Genomic DNA, 19,182 nt, shown 5'->3' with positions numbered 1-19,182 from the left:
TTAACTATAGTTGAAAATACAGATCGCCTTCGGATCGAAGCCTATAAACATGAATGGGATTACAAGGATATGCTCAGGGTGCTTCAAAATCATGGGAAGACTTGCTTTTACTCCCGTAACCATATGATTATCTACCCCAAACCCCAATGTTTACCGATGCCGAAGGTGATTTCTTAATTTTATTTGTTAATTTCTCATTTGAATTCCATTTTGCAGGCCATTCTGACCATGTCTATTTGTGATACTATAATAGCTCGTCTGAAAAAGATGGAGAAAGACCAGGAAGCTGCTCAAAAGAATAAGGAGCCGAATTCCAAACGTTATCCCCTTGTGATTGAAGATATGGGCATTTCCCAAAATCATGCACCATCAAAACTGAAGCAAGCTCCTTCAGTCGCAACGAAGCAGAAAACAAATGATGCTCCTCCGGCCGTTGTGAAATCAAAACCGAATCCAAATGCCAAACTAATTCCTCCCGCAATTCCCAAGTCAAAGCTAAACCAACTTCCTCCAACAATTTCAAAACCTGTTACCCCTGTCATTCCTTTGGAAGGTTTTCTAACTCCTTCCGGAAATAGAAACCAGGTGGACACTATTCCTTCGCTTGGACCCTTCAGAGATACCCCAATAATTCCGGAAGTTGAAGTGACTTCTTCAATTCCTCTTTGTGAAATCATAAAACCTAAAAACTTTCCAAATAAGACTCCAAAAGTGCATTTTTCAGGATTCAACTTCAAATTGTGCTCTTGCAACGTGGCAAAAACTGTTGCCAAATCCGTAGCATGCTCCTCCATCGAATGGCTCTTAACGATCATTTCATCCACATAAACTTATACCTTATCCCCAATAACATCCCCGAATATCTTGTTTACCAGCCTTTGGTAAGTTGCTCTTGCATTCTTTAGACTGAAGGGCATCACGTTATAACCATAAGTTCCTTCACCAGTTCTAAAACAAACATTCACAATATCTTTGGGATTCATAGGAATCTGATGGTACCCTGATACAACATCCAAAAATGAATAGATCGCATATCCAACAGTTGAATCAATCAAAATATCAATACAAGGTAGATGATATGAATTTTTCGGACATGACTTGTTCAAGTCAGTGAAATCAATGCACATCCTCCACTTTCCATTTGCTTTCTTCACTAATACTACATTAGCAATCCACTCAGCCTAAACCACCTCCTGATATGCTCACAATCTAGCAGCTTTTTCACTTCGGCCTTGATTACTTGTTGCTTTTCTAGGCTATGATTTCTCAACTTTTGCTTGATCGGCGTGGCACCCTTTTGAATATTTAGCAAATGCATCATCAGATTTGGTGATACGCCCATAATATCAGTAGGACACCAAGCAAAAGCCTGAACATTTATCTTCAAAGTTGTGACAATATCTACCTTCAGTTGCTCAGGAATTTCTGAAGCAACTTTGGCCGACTTTCCTTCGACCAACCAAACCGTTTCCAAGTCTCCAACTGGTGTTGTTCGTTCACGCTCTTCTACCACATGATCCTGTGTTGGCTTCATTTTTAACGAAGCCAAGTAAGTTTCCTCAGCAATCACCTGATTTCCCTAAACTACTACCATGCCTTCTTTTGTTGGAATTTGTTTTGCTAAATGATGCATAGACAAAGCTCCTATTGATTCGGCCAAGAGCGGCCGCACTATGATGATGTTGTATGGTAGTACTGAATCAATAACCAGAAATTCTGCTCTTGAATTCCACTTAACTGGACCATCCCCAGTGGAAATTTTCAAATAGACACTTCCCAAAAAAAGGACAGAGTGACCATAAATTCCTAACAGTGGTGACATTGTAGGAACCAACCGATCATGATCAAGCCTCAAGGCCTCATATGCTTTTCTCGTGATAATGTTCACAGAGCTTCCAGTATCAATGAAAACTCTTCAAACTTTATAATCTTCCACATTGGCCTCTATCACCAAAGCATCGGTATGTGCTTGTCGATTAAAATTTCCAAAAGAGAAATCTGCTTTTGAGCTAGAAATCCTCTCCTTCCCCTTTTCCATCCTTCGTCTCTTTACTGAATGGTCCTCACTAGGCCCTCCAGCAATTACATTTATAACTCCCCTTGGGGCACGATCACCTTACTGTTTTTCCTTCGGCTCTCTAACCTTGATAGCATTTTTGAGAAATTTGTCTAGCTTTCCTTCCTTGGCCATCTTATTCAACTCAGCAGCCAATTGCCTACAGTCTTCGATGTCATGACCCTCACTCTTATGAAATTCGAAACATAAGCCATTGTACCTTCGACCATATGACTTGATCTTAGGAGGATACTGAATGTGCTTTCTATTGCTCTCCACCTAATATAGAACCTCATTTCTAGAGGCATTCAAGACAATATAATTACGATCAGTATATTCTTTGGCCTTCTTATTTTCTTCCATGCCTCTATCGTCTCTTCCCTCCTTTGGTTGGTGCACCGAACTCAGTCTATCCTTTAGCAAAGGATTTAACCGGTGACCATCCCATTTTACAAAATCCCTAGCTTTCTCATCAGATCAGAAAACGTGTGAGGTATCCTCATAGTTATCTTTTTAGACAAATCTTTGCTTCGGTATTGTCATGCCATTGCCTCCACCACTCCATCCATATTAAGATTCTTAATCTGGATAGCCACTTTCTGGAACCTCTCCACCCATTCCTTCGGCTCATGAACTAAATAGTTTAGATCTTGCATAGTCTTGCTTTCAGGAATGGATGTGATGAAGTGATCATAGAACTCTTGTGACATTTGTTTTAACGAACGAATGGATCTTGCCAATAGCTGATCATATTAGTAGGCGGTCGAATCATGCAGAGCTGTGGAAAAAAGACTGCACATTACAACATCTGTAGTCGTAGTAGTTTGAAGAGCTCTTTGAAAGTTTTTGACGTGCAAAGTAGGATCAGTCATCCCATTATAATCTTTCAAAACTGGATACGTAAGCCCCCTGGGCATCGACTGGCCTATGATGTCCGCACTCAATGGAGTTTTAATTTAAATTGCCACAGATCCCTTGGCATGCAACCTCTCATCCTTCATGGCTTGCCTAAGCTCCCCCTTGATCAGACTCAACATCTCCTCCTTCAGCGAAAGTTCTCTAGGAATTTGCTTCAGCAAACTGGATTTATGATAATCGGGAGATCTGGATTCTCCATAATTTCCCCTTCAAGAATTATACTGCTATTGTATATGAGTTACTTCATAAATCCATCCATGAAACATCTCTGTTGAGGATCCAGAGATCCTAAGCAATTCTCGATCTGTTGATCTAAAGTAGGCATAACGAATAGAGGTGGAATCAGATGATTGCTAGAATCCGTCAAGCCACAAGGAGGCACAACTGAAGAGCTTGGAATATCTTCCTTCCTCTGGTTAATTGGAAGTGAATGAATAATAGGTTGAATAACCTGTGGAATCACTTGTTGAAGAATAGGCTCCACCGTGGGATGAACAATAGAAGAGTGAACATAGACCATTCTGAAACGAATTTCAATCCACGCTCACCGCACCAAATGATATTTGAATATCCTCAAAGTACTTGAATGTTGCTTCTGAAGACCTGTAAGACAGAAAACAATTAGACATGGGGATGGTGAGCGGTAAACCCTCTTTGATGCTTAAGTCAGTATGATAATACAGAGCTTAAAGAGAATGAAATAGTATTGTAGTATTAAGAATTGTGTACCTTCCTTCTTGAACTTGGCTTCTATTTATAGATATTTGAACTTTAGCTTGGATACACGTGTCATCACCATATTGGTCCGGAATCTAAATTCCCACACCAAATGGCTTTGGCGTGTGTTTGAGGTCAAAAGCCTTTTATCCCTGCTGTTTCTGTCAAAAGCCCTTGGGACCCTAAGTGGGCCGGTCCAAAAGTATGGACTAATGAGCTTTTGAGAACCATCCGGGGCCCAATCTTAATTATACACCATATCACACGGCAAAGCACGCCATTTTAACTTCAGCAGCTTCAAAAGGCTTTGTCAAAGTCAGGTTCTGTTTATTGGAAATACGCTTACTGACCGAAGCAAGAATGCTGTTGCTCGAGCTTCCGGAACTAGTAAAGATCTATTGGAAGTAATCGTGCAAAATATCCTCCAAGCCATTATTCCAATCGCACATCAGCCCATCGTTATTCCGTAACTCCTTTATTGAATTGGATTTCATGCGAGCAGAAGCATATAAGTGAAAATACCTAGAGTTGCTATCCCCGTCCTGGAGCCAATGAAGCTTCTCCCTTTGTTTCCAGTAATCATCTTGCTGCTAGAGAGTTTTAATGTAGTATGCTCTAGTCACTTTGAATAATTCGATGCCCAGCTGATTAGTACGGTATCTCAGAGATTCTGAGCGTCTACAGAGTTCTGTAATTTGATCCTGGAGATTCCCTTTTAGCGATTTACTCCAATCTCGGAGAGCTTCCGTGTAAGCAAATATGCAAGTTGTGATAGGATTCCCAGAGCTGGCTTCCAGGATGATGGAATAACAGCAGCGCATATGTTTTCCCTGAGCCACTTATTTTCGAATCTAAACCTTCTGATTTTGGGAGCCATCATCCAAGTTTTGAGTCGGAGTAATATAGCTGAGTGATCAGAGCAAGCCACACGGTCAAGTTTCTCTTCAATCCACCGATTGGTGCCTCTTCCTCTCTCCCATGTAAATTAGTACCTTTTCATTGGCAATGTAACTAAATCACAGTCTTCCAGAACTGACTGGAAGCCTTCAAGTAGCCAATATGGTCGTGTAGGGCCACCCCTCTTCTCAGATGTATAAGCAATGTCGTTGAAGTCAACCGCCAAAGTCATTTGGTCAATGTGACCACGTGAAAACTACCGGAACGGTAATTGCGTAAAAAAGAGAGAAGAGAAATAGGGGAAGGAGATAAAAGGAAAAGGACGTAAATTTCAAAACACAACGAAAGCATTTTTGTTAAAAGGACGTAAATGTCAAAACACAACGAAAGCATTTTTGTTAGATTTTGCCATTCGCGGCCCCCAAATTACTTATCACCGCTCCCTCTTGGACATTTTTGCCCTTTTCATTTTTCCATTCAAAAACTTAATATCCTCTCTCTCCCGAGCCAAAAATTGGATTTATGAAAAATGGACCCGAGAACGTCGAGGAAATCGAATAACTACAGTTCCTATTTACACTAATTGAAATCCGTCTCCAAAAACTAACCGATTTAATCAATATATATAAAAAAATTCATCCAAAATGTGCTAAACGGGTGGTCACACCATTCCGTCTAGGCAGAAACGGGTGGATCACCCGACGAGTGGATCATCCGTTTCTACCTAGGCGGAATGGTGTGAATCACCCGTTTAGTACATTTTGGATGAATTTTTTCTCCGAATCCGGAGATGAAACTCGTGTTTTCGATTCAATTTTCAAATAAAAATATTTATCCGGGGAATTATTAGTCTTTTTCCTTTACCATGTTTAAGTTCCATGAATGTTGTTGGAGTTTTTGAACTTTTGGGAGAATTTCAGTTTTTGAGTTTAAAAAATGAAAAAGGCAAAGGTATCCAAAAAGGAACGGTGATAAGTAATTTGAGAGCGGTAAAGAGCAATATATATTTTTTTTTTGTTTCGGGAGAAAGAAAGATGATTTAAAAAATTGCATAATTAAAAATCCAGGTTTTGGTAGGTTTGACCAATGCTCATTTCATTTCGGCTCCTGGACTTTCTCTCTCTAAATTTCTAATTTCATCTCTCTCTCTCCCCCTCTCGCACAGCTTTTTCGCATTTCCTTTCTTTGACTTGCTTATGAGTTTTTCTTTGCTCATCAAATCATAACCACCCATTTCACCATTTTTGCGTCTACTCATCATCTTCTTCTACCCGCAGCTTGCATGAACCTTTTTTTTACTAGGTATGTTAATTAATTAATTAATTTTTTCCATTTTTATGGTGGTGGTTGTTTTGGGTTTCTTTTACTTTTCCCGAAGAAGCAAAATAATCGCGAACTGATGTTTAAATTGTGAGAGGGTGGAATTTGTTCGTGAACTTTTGATTTTGTTGGATTGGTTTGTTTTTCTACTCCTTTATTGTTATTATTATGTTCATTTTTGTTGATGGGTATATTTTGCAAGTTTATGGATAACCCATGATGGAGAATTTGAACTAGGTGATCGGTTGATGAGATTGAATTACGGCTTGTGGGTTCTGGGTATTTCAGGCGATTTTGGATCTAAGTTTCGTGTTATTTGGTCCAGCTAAAGGATGCTGATTCATGGGTTTATTTATTGTGTTTTTCCAGTGGAGCATTATAGGATATACCATTCAATTTTTTATCCTTTTGACAATTTTATTAGTATAGTCTATTCAGTGGGAGGTATACTTTGTCAGATGGCATTTTAGATTAGGGAAGAATTCTTATTTCATTAGCAAAATTGATTTGTATTTAATAATCTCATCGACATTTTTTGGACTGCTTTAAATACTTTCTTTGAAAAGAATCAAAAGATTGAAGTTTCATTATGGTTAATTATAGTCTTATGACTCTACATGTAATGTTTCTGATGCGAGTTTGTGCCGACTATGGGATTCCCATTCAATGGTATGATTGGTATCTCTTTTGTTAATTGAGCTTCTTATTCTTGCTTGTTGCTAGTAATAGCAATTCCATGCAGCTTATTCTGCTTTTATTTTCATGTTTGTATTTGCCACTAGTGTCAATGATTAAATGTGAAGATTTTCTAGTCTCTCATATGATTCGTCGGCATCAAGTTCACAAGTTCCCATTAGCTTAAACTTGAATTCATATTTATGCTGTAATTTTCTTTTGGCAGGAATTTCGAAGGCCAGTGAAGCATTGAAGTATTGAATGTAGTAAGATGGGGTGTTTCACAGTTTTGAAGAGCAAGAAAAAAAGGCCGGAACAATCAGTTTCCGTCAAACGTGTCAGCCCGAAGGAGCAAACTCCAACCACGCTACCTGAACCCCAGCTTCCAACTCGGTCATTGCAGTCTGCCCCCCCTAGTTTTAGGACCAGAGTGAAACCTGTGCAGCCAGATAGCACAGTAACTACCAATAGAGCACGGGCATTGTCTGCTCCAGAAAGCTTGGATGCTGCGGAACAAGATGAGCTGGCTGTAATTGAATATGAAGAGCATGAAGAGTCAAAGAGCAGAGTTAGTTTAGCACGGGATCACCCAAGTCCGCAGCCTCTTCCTCTTCCTACAGCTGCATTGAAGTCTATAGGCAGCGTAAAATCTGCAAATGGAAGTGGCCCTCTCTATACTTCTGGACCTTTGCCGCTACCTCCAGGTGTGACGCATAGTGGAACATTGAGGAACTATTCATATGATGAAATTGTTTCTGCTTGCCACAACTTCTCTACAGATCGATGTGTATCAGAAGGTCTCTCGTCGACCATATATAGGGCTTCTTTTGGGGATGACACTTCAAGTTCAAAAAAGTTTGAAGCCAGTGTCACTCGTCTTCATTTATCCTCTCAGGTCAGTTATGACAACCTCTTTTTGTTTCTTTTGATTTTCTGCTATGCAGTTTGCAGTAATTCATTAAAATTTCGATATTCTTCCTCTTTCATGCTATTTGTATTTGGACACAGCTTCTTTTGGTAATCTTCAGATGCTTTTTTCTTTACTGTTTTTTAGTTCTTGACACATACTCAAATAAGATCGCACATTGAAAGCAGTCTTTCAGATTCACACAGATTTGCTAACTTTTTATCCTTCTAGCTTGGAAGAGATCTTTCTGGTAGTTGGATTAGCCTAAATGAATGAAATAATATGACATCTGTTTACTATTTCCTTTTGTACTGGACTTTTTCCCCTGACATCTTTTCAAATCTTCTGGTTCAAAATCATCCTTAACTTTGCATATGCCCAAATTCAGATTTGCCTGACCTTGCTCTATAGAGTTTCTACCAAATGAATACAATCAGTTTGTAGATTCCATTATTTCATTGTGACTGGTTTTTGTGGAGGAATTGATGGCAGGCATGCCCAAATATGTGTGAATGCATATTCTGTCTACATTTTCCTTTCAAATGCTTGAGATGTATGTGAACCTGGCTATGAAGTTCCAGTTCCTTTTTTTTGTGGTCTTGCAGGGGTTCAAAGAATTTATAAATGAGATCAACACTCTTGCGTCGTTGAGACATCCAAACCTATGTAAGTTGCTTGGTTACCATGCACGTGATGGCTCAGAACAGAAGATGCTAGTTTATGAGAGGCTTTATCATGGAAGCTTGGATCGTCTTTTGTATGGGAGATCAGATGGTCCTCCTGTTGATTGGAATACCAGAATGAAAATTGCTTTATGTGCTGCACAGGGTCTTACTTTCTTGCATGAAGAAGGGCCTTTCCAGGTAACTACAACTTTGTTCAGCACTGTTGCTTAAGATGTATGGAAGCGAATAATGACCAGTTGGTGCATATCATTTGTTTATATGTTAATGAATTGTCTTATTTTGGGATGAAGATTCATAGGAAGAGTGATTCTTAACACCCTTTCAGTTTTCTTTATTAATGTACAAGTTTTTGATGTAATGGAGGTCTTTCTTGTTTACCGAAAGCATTTCTTTTATGTCGCAGGCAATGTACAATGAATTCTCTACTGGCAACATACAGATCGATAAAGATTTTAGTGCAAAGCTCTCAGGATACGGTTGTGTTGGTCATATTCCTGAGGCAGAGATCTCTACCAGTTCCGTGGTATGCTATTTGCTCTGCATACTCCCAGTTATTTATATCTGTTTTGTCTCTCTCGATACTTGCAAGTTATATATAGTCATTTCAACTTTCTCTTTTGTTAGTTTTACAGAGAAATGCTTATTTCTTTCTTTCTGTTTATATTATATTGTACAGGCTGTGGCAAATCTCTCTGTTGAAACGCGTGAGAGAGGACTCCTGACTCCAAAGAGTAATGTGTGGAGTTTTGGGATTGTTCTACTTGAATTACTTACCGGTAGGAAGAATCTTGATAATCGACATCCTAAGGAAGAAAGGGACCTAGTTAAGTGGAGCCGGCCTTTCCTAGCTGATGATTGTAGACTATCACTGATCATGGACCCTCATCTGAAAGGCCGTTTCCCAGTCAAAGCAGCTCGGACAGTGGCTGACATTGCTCTACGATGCCTTCAGAAGGATACATTGGTCAGGCCGACTATGAGAACTATTGCAGAGCATCTTAAAGTCATACAAGATGTGAAATACTCGACTCGATTCCCATTGCAAGATCCTGCTGCGGTTGCAGTAAAACAGATGTCTAGATCTCCCAGTCTAAATGGGATTGTTATGCCAGCACCCAGGTTAAGTTTCTCGCCATCGCCACCATCCAAAGCCCTGCCATCGGTTTCTCCGACAAGATTGCCTTCCATGCCTGCTTCACTACCTCCACGCACTTGTTCCTCGACCCTTTCGTTCCAGGAATTTGAACGACAAGAAAGCCGGAAATCATCAACATCAGGTATTCCGGGGGCTAGTGTTGAAGGATTTTGATTGTGAATATGGATTTTTTTCATATTATTTTCTTTGAATGCCTTTTTTCTTTAGTCTGCTGATTCAATAGAATGAAATATATAGAAAAGGGGAAAGAAGTGGTTCTTCCACTTTGCAGTCCGTCTGGATAGTATTTTGTAGATAAGAGTGGTAGCCTGTTTTCATTAGATTTCTCTAGTCCATTTATAATCATAGTATTTTCAGTCTCCTAATCTCTGTTTTAAGTTTATTATATTTTGCATCTGTTTTCCATAATTCAAACTGAATAATAGCTTCTGCTGTCTGCTTATCATATTTCTGGGTATATCACACCCATGGCCACTGAACTTTGTTCGTTTTAACGGTATGGTCACTGAACTTCAAGATCTGACGTAAAAGCGACTGAACTTTACGCTAAATTACATCTATGGCCACTGTTACTGTCAACTATGTAATATGACTTTTGACTTATCTTTTTAACTTGCATTTCCTCTCTCCTCTTTTATCTATTTTCTTTCCTTTTACTCAGCTTTCTCTTCCTCATCATCACCTCCATCAATGGCACCAAAAGAGTTTTGAGGCATAGAGTTGATCTAACAATGCATGCACCTCTTAACCTTATTTCTCCAATGCGCAGAGGATAATTTTCAAGAGGCAACCAAGAGATTTCAGAGCTCTCTACGCCTTACCGGACATCAGCGCAGAGGGTGGCTGCGTATTTCTCTGAATAATTAAAACCATTTAAAATATTAAGGTTAATTGAGAAAACCATCCGACTATATATATATATATATAAGAACCCATTTCAACTCCATATCTAAATATCTAAATTTTATAGTGAGTAACGTTCTCAAAGTTTCAAAGTTTTGTATTTAGTTATCTCTAACTAATCAAACATCATGCTGATCAAATTAAGGAAGAGTAGGTTTAGCCTAATTCTTTGTGGCTTTGGTTATAGGAATTTATATTGTTTCTCTACTTGTTTTGCATTGGAGAAGTTTGTTTGTATAGGCTAAATTAGTAGAAGATAATGGAACTCTGAAGCTTGGTTGGAACAAAGGTCTAGATGGGGATGGATTATTCTTGTTTCAGAGCAAATATGTTAAAAAAAGCGATTTGAATCCTCCAGGTTTAAAGTATTGGAAACCCTCTTTAGGAATTGATTATTCGTTTCACTAGTATGATGCATTCCAATGTTTTCTGTGTGTTGGACAACTCTAGACAATTTGGATTCAAGTTTGTCGAGGTCTATGCTCACAACACTAATGATAACTGAAGTTATAGAATTATTACATGGTTGAATCAGATTTATCTTTAGGGCGAACTTGCAAAAACTCAGATGTTTAGTTAAGAAATTAGTAAATATGAATAACAAGAGTTATATTGTTTATGAGTAATCATTCCCAAGAGGCTTTAGGGCCTTTATATACAAGAGAGAATATAGCTAAAGTTTTGTGTTTTATTTAGGAAAGAAGAGAATCATTCTTATTTACAAGTCAATCACATTAGGACTAAAATACTCCAATTAGGATACAAAGGAATATAAAAGCTTTTTTAACATCTCATTATTATGTTCTCTTCAATCGGACCGAATGTTATATATATATTAGAGTGCTTTCTATGGTTACTTTGTTTTTGACAAAGTACCTTACTTGGTGTGTTTTCATCATTGGATGATGAAGTATAAAATTAATCCAATGGTGAAAACATACAAAGTAAGGCTTACTTTGTAAAAAACAAAGTAAGCATAGCCTTCACCATTATATTTGTTTGGGAGTTTGGAGGTCAATGGAGGTGAGAGTTAAAGGAGGTAATGGAAAGGGAAGGGAAGTGATGGAATGAAAAGTTAAAAATTAACCTTGTTTGGGAGTTTATAGGATGTAAGCGAGGTTAAATGTTTAACCTTGTTTGAGAGTTTAAATTTGGAGGGGAAGGAAGATTAAATTTACTCTCCAGAAACAAGAAATTTTAAAAAAGTTTACGTTACTCCTGTTAACCCCTAATTTGGAGGTTAGAGTTTGGAGGTTAGAGGAAGTAAAGATTTAACCCCATTAACCCTCATTTACTCCCAAAAAATAACTCCCAAACAAGGTTAACTTAATACTTAACCTTCCATTACTCCCATTTACTCCCATTAACCTCTTCCCAAATAAGGGCTTAGTTTTATTTATTACATATATGTATGCGTGGAACAATACATTATGATGAATATTTTGGAAAAAACAATTTATTTCTATTTTTTTATTTATATTATTTGAATTTGAATTACTTCTTATTTCATAAACTGCCCTAATTTAGGGCATAGCATAGCATAGGTTGAGACGTTTTTCAAAACTAAACTAAATATGCGTTTCGCTAAAGTTGAAGGTGAAAATAAAAATCAAATATAAAAACAGGATATAGTAATATACGGATTTTCTCTCTTTCAAATTGGGCTTAATACATCATCAATTAGTCATTCTATCGTAAAAAAAATAAGTTAAATGCGAAAGATATGTGTACGTATCTTAAAAAAAGTAAAACGACCTAGATCAAAATATGCGATTCTAATATTAGAGAATTTTTTTTTTTGTTGAACATGTACTTCTTTTTTAATATGTTATAATCTATTTTGTGAATTATGTAATAACATTCTAAAACACGTGCAATATATCTTCCGCATTTAACTTATTTTTTTTTTACAACTGAGTGATTAATTAATTACATTTTATGCAAGTTCAGGGGTAACTGAACACTTTATATAAGTTTAGGGGGATATCGGGACACTTTAAAAATTTAGAGAGGAAATCAAGATTTTTGATCGTACAATGTATTAAGCCCTCAAATTGATATAGACCATCACTCTACCGTAGTTGGTCATAAACTAGATGGGTAAAGTACACCAATGACCACTGAAATTTATTTATTTTTAAGATATGATCACTAAACTTTTAAAATGTAATATAAAAGTTACTTAATTTTATACTTTTTTACATTATTATCATTAAACTTCAATTAACGTCTTAAAATAAGCGTTGGCGACCTGAAAATGAAAATGTTAAAAAAATTAGAGTTGTTCAGAATCACATTTACAATAAAACCAACAACTTTTTTTCTTTTTCAGAATAACCTCTCTCTAAAAAAGCACTTTATTTCTCCTAACCAAACAATATCTGAATGATATAAAAACGAAAATTTTAAAGAATTAAAGTTGATTAAAATATCATTAATTCTTGGAAATTTCTATTTTTAGGTCATCAGCTGTCATTTTGAAATGTTAATTGATCTGTCATTTTGAAATTTTGAAACGTCAATTAAAGTTTAATGTCCATAATGTTAGAAAATATAGAGTGACTTTTACGTTACTGTTTTGAAGTTTAATGAAAATGAGTAAAATTTAGTAGCCATGAGTGTAGTTTCCCCTAACCGGAGTAATTTGTAAACTGTAGTTTTTTCTAGTTTTTTTTATTTAATATATTCCTTATTTATAATGTATGAAAATTAATAATTTATATACAATTATCTAATTTTTTTGATTAAAGATTGGTTAGCGAGGAAGGGTAAGCGGCGGACATCCCAGCTATGCTGGCACCCCACTACAGACCCAAAAAAGCCCTGAACCAAATTTATTAAAAGAGTAAATAAATGTCATAATACAAAAAGAAAAAAGAATAAAATGAAGCTAAAGAATTAGGAAAAGCGATAAACGCAACATCCTACACGATCATGAAAAAAGACCGATCCACAAAAATCTGGGACAACATCCCACCAAGTCGAAGCTGTTGCCGTCCGTCCATAATTTGCAAGCGAATCCGCAACATGATTTCCTTCACGAAAAATATGAGACACCACAAAAGCCACAGAATCGGTCTGATTTAAACAATTGAACCATTTTTGTCTAAGCAACCAAGGGACCGAATAAGATTTAGATTTGAACATCTGCACAACATACATTGAGTCGCTTTCAAGCCAAATTTTCCGCCAACCTTTGCTGATAGCCATGTCAATGGCGTAAATAGCAGTAGATAGTTCAGCAAGATAAGCAAAGGAACTTTCAATCGGAAAGGCAAACGCACCAAGGCACATGCCAGTATGCGAGCGATAAATACCTCCGCAACCCGCAGGACCAGGAGCACCCATGACAGATGCATCAGTATTGATCTTAATCCAATCCCTCGGAGGTGGTTGCCAAAAAATCGGAGTAATGTGCGGAGCCTTAGCAAGACGCTTTTCAATCCCGAGCTCACCTAAGATTTGAAGTTCAACTAGCGAATTCCAAACGGAGCCCCGTCCAGTGTGAGCAGATTCACGAACAGCTCCCCAAATCTGTCTCAGCGTGATGGAAGTATCAACCCTCTCATCCTAAAAAATGGACCTATTACGACAAAGCCATAGAGCCCAAATTGTATTAACAATTGTAGCCGCCCATAAATCAGCGATTTGAGTACTGAAACGTTGAATAACAGCATGATCAACTAGATTCTTAAGAGTCGAGTCTGTGTTAATTCGTCTTCCAAACAATGAGCTAACACCATGCCAAATAAATTTGGAAAACCGACAGGAGACAAAAAGGTGGTCCAACGTTTCAGAATCTAACAAGCACAAACTGCAACGAGAAACAACTTGACAGCCACGCAACTGAAGCTGATCATGTGTTGGCAAATACCCAAGATAAGCCCGCCATCCAATAAGCGAGTGTGCAGGAGGAACACTCTGACACCTTAAAAAACGACTCCAAGGCTGTTGAGTAGGAGGAAATCTAAGCCAAGCGTACAAGAGCTTAATAGTTAAAACCCCACTCGTAGCAGGTTTCCAAACACAAATATCAACATCGTCCCTACCCCGCCTAATATTCCGCAATCTATTCTCCACATCCGCAGGTAACACGGGCAGATTGTGCCAATTATTACCATCCAAATAATCTTCCACCAAATCAAAACAACGACGCTGTTGACTAGCAGATAGGCCAACCTGTGCAGCCAGTGAAGGACGCATCCAGGCCCCATTCCAAAAATTAAGTTCAGAGTGCTGACCAATCCACCAAAAACAGTGATGCTCAACTTCAGAATAAATGGATTTTATCGAGCCCCAAATAGAAGAATTCATGATATAATGTCGTGACTGTCCCGCTTTATTGAGAAAACGAGTTCTAAGTAAGTTAAAGCAGAGAGACTTTTCTTGAAAAAGACCCCAAGCCATCTTTCCATTCAACGCTTTGTTTAGAATAGATAGATTCTTGATTCCAAGACCTCCATCCTTGAAGTTTTGACAACAAATTTTCCAAGGGACAGTGACAAGCTTCTTGCAATTAATGGACCCAGACCAAATAAAATTCCTCATATGCCTAGTCATACGTGTAAGTAGCGCAGAGGGCCATTTATAAATGCTAAAAGAGTGAATGAAGCTACCAGTAATTACAGAATTTACCAGAGCCACTCTCCCAGCCATAGACAAACAATGCCCTTTCCATTTAGCAAAGTGAGCAAGCACCCTATCCATCAAACTAGTCAGATGTCGTGTCTTTGGTAAACCAAAAAACAAAGGGACTCCAAGATAGCGAAATGGAACAGACCCTTGACGAATACCAATAATATCAGCAAGATGATTACCACGTCCAGAAGAAACAAAGGAGCCCAGAAATAATTCAGATTTGTTCCAACTAACACACTGACCCGAGATAGATCCATACAACTCAAATACACCTTTAATAACAGCTAGATTACTCAAAGAGGCTCTGCAGAAGAGAAGAATGTCATCAGCATAAAATAAATGAGTCGGAAACACCTTTGCAGAAGTATATTGCATTGGAGCAAGTCGCCCAGTATCCACGAGGTGAAGCAACCAACGACTAAGAAAGTCCTCGGCAATACCAAACAATATAGGAGACAGCGGATCGCCTTGTCGAACCCCTCTTGAACATCTGAAATATCCACTAATGGCTCCATTGTTCAAAATTGAAATCCGAGATGCAGATAAAACATTCAGAATCCAGTCTCTGAATTGAATAGAGAAACCAAAAGCGTCCATCACGGCAAGTAAAAAATTCCAATTTAAAGTGTCAAAAGCTTTCCTGATGTCAACCTTCAAGGCTAAGTTCCCTCCAAAACACTTTTTACGAAGCATATTAGTGCCTTCAGAAGCAAGCGAAATGCATTGGTGAATACTTCGTCCAGGAATAAATCCAAATTGATTCTGAGAAACAATGCGAGATGCAATAGAAGCGAGTCTATCAGCCAAAATTTTTGCAATTATTTTATAACTAAAGTTGCTCATTGCAATAGGCCTATACTGATCAAGAGATATCGCACCCTCCACCTTCGGGATAAGGACCATAATACTGGAGCACAGGCCAGGATGTATCATGCCACTCATAAAGAAGCTTTTGACAACAGCAAACACATCAGCACCAACAATATCCCAAAAAGACTAAAAAAAGACCCCAGAAAACCCATCAGGTCCAGGAGAACTACTGCTATCCATTGCAAAGACTGCCATACGAACTTCATTCATATCCGGACAACGAGTAAGCAAATCATTATCCAAGTCAGAGACAAGATGTGGAACAACCTCATAAACTAGATCATAATTCTGCGGTAAGACCTCGTCATTTTTAAAAAGACTTGAATAAAATTCAGCAATATGCGTCCCAATTTGATTCGGATTAAAGACCAGCTCATCCTCAATTTGAAGCACCGAAATCCCAGAGGTAGCAGCTCGAATAGATGCCATACGATGGAAGAAGCTGGTATTTCGATCTCCCTCCTTAAGCCATCTAACTCTGCTCTTGTCACGTAAAAAAGCCTCCTTTCTATGCAAAATATTATCCAAGTGTGCATGAGCATTCATCTCCTCATGATGTAGTTCAGGAGTAAACCCATTCTCAGAGATTTCTGCCTGCACACGGGCCAGATCCGTCTCAGCATCAGTGAGACACATATCAATGTTACCAAAAACCACTTTATTCCAGTGACGAAGCACCGGCCGAAGTCGCCTGAGTTTATCGCATAAAGCTTGCATAGGAGGTAAGCTAGGATGCATTCCATTCCAAAAATCAGCAATCACCTCCCTAATCCCCGGATGCAGAATCCACATAGACTGAAATCTGAATCTAGAGATAGGGCGATTCCCCTTGGAGCAGCTAAACATCAAAGGGCAATGGTCAGAGTGATGTCGCGGTAAAGCCAAACTACAAATCAATTCCCAGAAGTCCGAGAATAAAGCAGATAATAAAACTCTATCCAGCCGACATTCAACCCGCGCAGAGCCAGACCTACCATTAGACCAAGTAAAGAAGGCCCCATGAGTAGGACCACAACAAAAGAACCAGAATCAATAAAATCACGAAACTCCCTACAAGGACGCAAAGCAGGAGCCCGTCCCGATTTCTCATGAGATCCAAGGACAGAATTAAAATCTCCAAGAAGCACCCAATGTCCATTCAACCTATTTTTATGAGCCAAAATATCATCAAACATAGTGACACGTCTATTTGCCCAAATGCTCCCGTAAACAAAGCAGACAAAAGTATTTAAATTAGACAAACTCAGAATAACAAATTGTTCATGTCTGAAACAAATATTGGTAACCATGGAAGAATTAATCTTTGCAAAAACCCATAGAGTTGGAAGCTCCTTATTGTTCATAGCAATTAAAGACAAACCAAGCCTTCTCTAGAAGGCCTCATTAACAGAACTGAACTCCACCATAGGCTCAGCTAAACAAAGAAAATCCGGTTTATGAAGAGAACACAAATGATGCAAGTAACCCTGAGTATCCCTATTAAGAATACCCCTACAATTCCAGTAAAGAAAGATCATTTAAAACGGACCGGAGGTTTACTGGCTCGTTTGTTTCGAGCTGGCAAATTCTCCGTTGTTGTCATAATTTTTTCCCTCCGCCTTACTTTCTTAGTGCTAACTGTGTTCCAGCTATTGTCATCCTCCTCTGCCATATCAGCCTAGGATTTAGTACGGGATGATGATTCAGATGCTGAATCAGCTCCCTCATATCTAGTGAGAATATTGTCCATTCCAGGTGAATCTGGCCTATCAGTTTTATCACAACTGAATTCATCCTCCTTCCTAAGTTGTGGGCTGCCAGGTAGAACAACCTCCACCACACAACCAGTATCAACAGGAGGCCTAAGCTCAGAAACAATCCGTGAAGTGGCATGTTGAACAGGCACCTCGGTCTGAATTGCATTAGGCTTTTTCACAAACTTCCTCTCCTGTGAAACCATTGTACGTTTTTTTTCAATAACCGGAGCCTCTAGAACCTTTTCCAATGGTTTTTTATTTTTCCTGCAGTCATAAGCCATGTGGCCAATGTTTGAACAAACTTTACAGAAGCTTGGTAATCTCTCATACACCACATCAATCCAAATTTGTTTTCCTTCTCTCTCAATACCCATTTTAATAGGAAGCTCATTCATCAAATCCACATCAATTAACATTCTAGCATAATGACCAAACTCACCTTCAAGAGTGGTATTATCAAATCGTATAAGCCCTTCAATACCCTTTGAAATATCTGAAAGAATTTGAGGATCCCAATACTCCTATGGAAGAGAATATAATCTAACCCAAACCTGAGCATTTGTAGACTTCTCAGCATAGGGGTCAAAGTCCAGAACCCATGGTTGCAAACGGAAAGTACCTGGCTTAGTATTGATAATGCCCCGCGCTAACAACTAATTCTTGATCTCCTGGGATCCCAAAACCACATGAAAAAAGCCTCTCCCGATAGATATCAGTCGCCAAGAATCCTTCAAACCCCAAACCTTTGTTAAAGTTTCCTTAAGAGAAAGAACCTTCCATGAGACATCTCCTTTGTTTAAGATTAACCTGCCAATCAGAGATGAAGAGCAAAGGGCCGCACGCCTATCATAGGCAGATTGAGAAATTCTAACCGACCGAAGACCGCCAATATCAGAAATCACAGCAGACGAGCAAGGAGTCGGATCCAGATTCCCAGTAAGGACCTTCGCAAATGACCTGCCCTGCACCGCCAAATTAGGCTTTCTCAAAGGATCCTGTGAAATCGAAGCAATCTGTGGTTGCGGGATACGCGGTTGCGAATTATGAAAAGGGGCCTTTGGATTAAAGAGAACCTCTATACCGAGGTAGTTATCTAGACAATTATCTAATAAAACCACATAAAAGATAAAAGTTTTGTACATCATTTATGTAGTTGTTCCTTATCCAAAATGTAAACCAATACAGTAAACCCTCTATAAATTAATAATGTTGGGACTATAAAATTTTATTAATTTATAAAAATATTAATAAATTAATAATTATTAATTTAATAGAGTGATTTTAAATATTTTTAAAAATAAATTTTAAATTATTAATTTAAATAAAGTTTTTTTGTGTCTAAAATCAATAAACAAATAAAGTTATTGTCTAAAACTTAATGAACTATATTCATCATATTTTTACATAATAAAATTAAATGTGCATTATATAAGTTAATTGAACTTGATAGTTCATTGTACTTATATTAAAAATATTCAATGTAGAAAAAACAAAAGACGATATAATCATATTTTGCTAAATTTATATACTTAGCATATGTATTTGAGAAATTATTAATTTATAAGGATAATAAAACAATTTATTTATAAAGAATTGTTCCAAATAAATATTATCTTATTAATTTATTAAAATTATTTTTTTTAACTAACCCAAGTCGGGACCAAAAGAAATTATAATTTTAAAGAAATTATTAATTTATGAAG

The 19,182-nt window shown here is 37.8% G+C and overlaps 1 protein-coding gene across 1 annotated transcript; it reads left to right on the top strand.

The window, feature by feature from the left end:
* The first annotated feature begins 5,674 nt into the window (after nt 1-5,674).
* On the top strand, nt 5,675-9,697 carry LOC136205951 (probable serine/threonine-protein kinase PBL1). The gene is made up of 5 exons (XM_065996824.1): nt 5,675-5,890; nt 6,810-7,478; nt 8,096-8,353; nt 8,580-8,699; nt 8,853-9,697. The coding sequence occupies exons 2-5, from the start codon at nt 6,855-6,857 to the stop codon at nt 9,483-9,485; spliced, it is 1,635 nt and encodes a 544-aa protein (XP_065852896.1). The 5' UTR covers nt 5,675-5,890; nt 6,810-6,854; the 3' UTR covers nt 9,486-9,697.
* The last annotated feature ends 9,485 nt before the right edge of the window (nt 9,698-19,182 follow it).

The sequence above is a fragment of the Euphorbia lathyris genome, chromosome 9 (assembly GCF_963576675.1).
Source record: "Euphorbia lathyris chromosome 9, ddEupLath1.1, whole genome shotgun sequence".
Lineage (NCBI taxonomy): Eukaryota > Viridiplantae > Streptophyta > Magnoliopsida > Malpighiales > Euphorbiaceae > Euphorbia > Euphorbia lathyris.
This window is presented reverse-complemented; position numbering and strand designations above follow the sequence as displayed.

What these genes read in the sequence shown, in the direction of transcription:
- LOC136205951 (XM_065996824.1), top strand. Translation starts at nt 6,855, where the DNA reads ATGGGGTGTTTCACAGTTTTGAAGAGCAAGAAAAAAAGGCCGGAACAA. An exon ending in GTCTTCATTTATCCTCTCAG is followed by an intron (nt 7,479 to 8,095) that starts GTCAGTTATGAC and finishes GTGGTCTTGCAG; the next exon opens with GGGTTCAAAGAATTTATAAA. An exon ending in ATGAAGAAGGGCCTTTCCAG is followed by an intron (nt 8,354 to 8,579) that starts GTAACTACAACT and finishes TTTATGTCGCAG; the next exon opens with GCAATGTACAATGAATTCTC.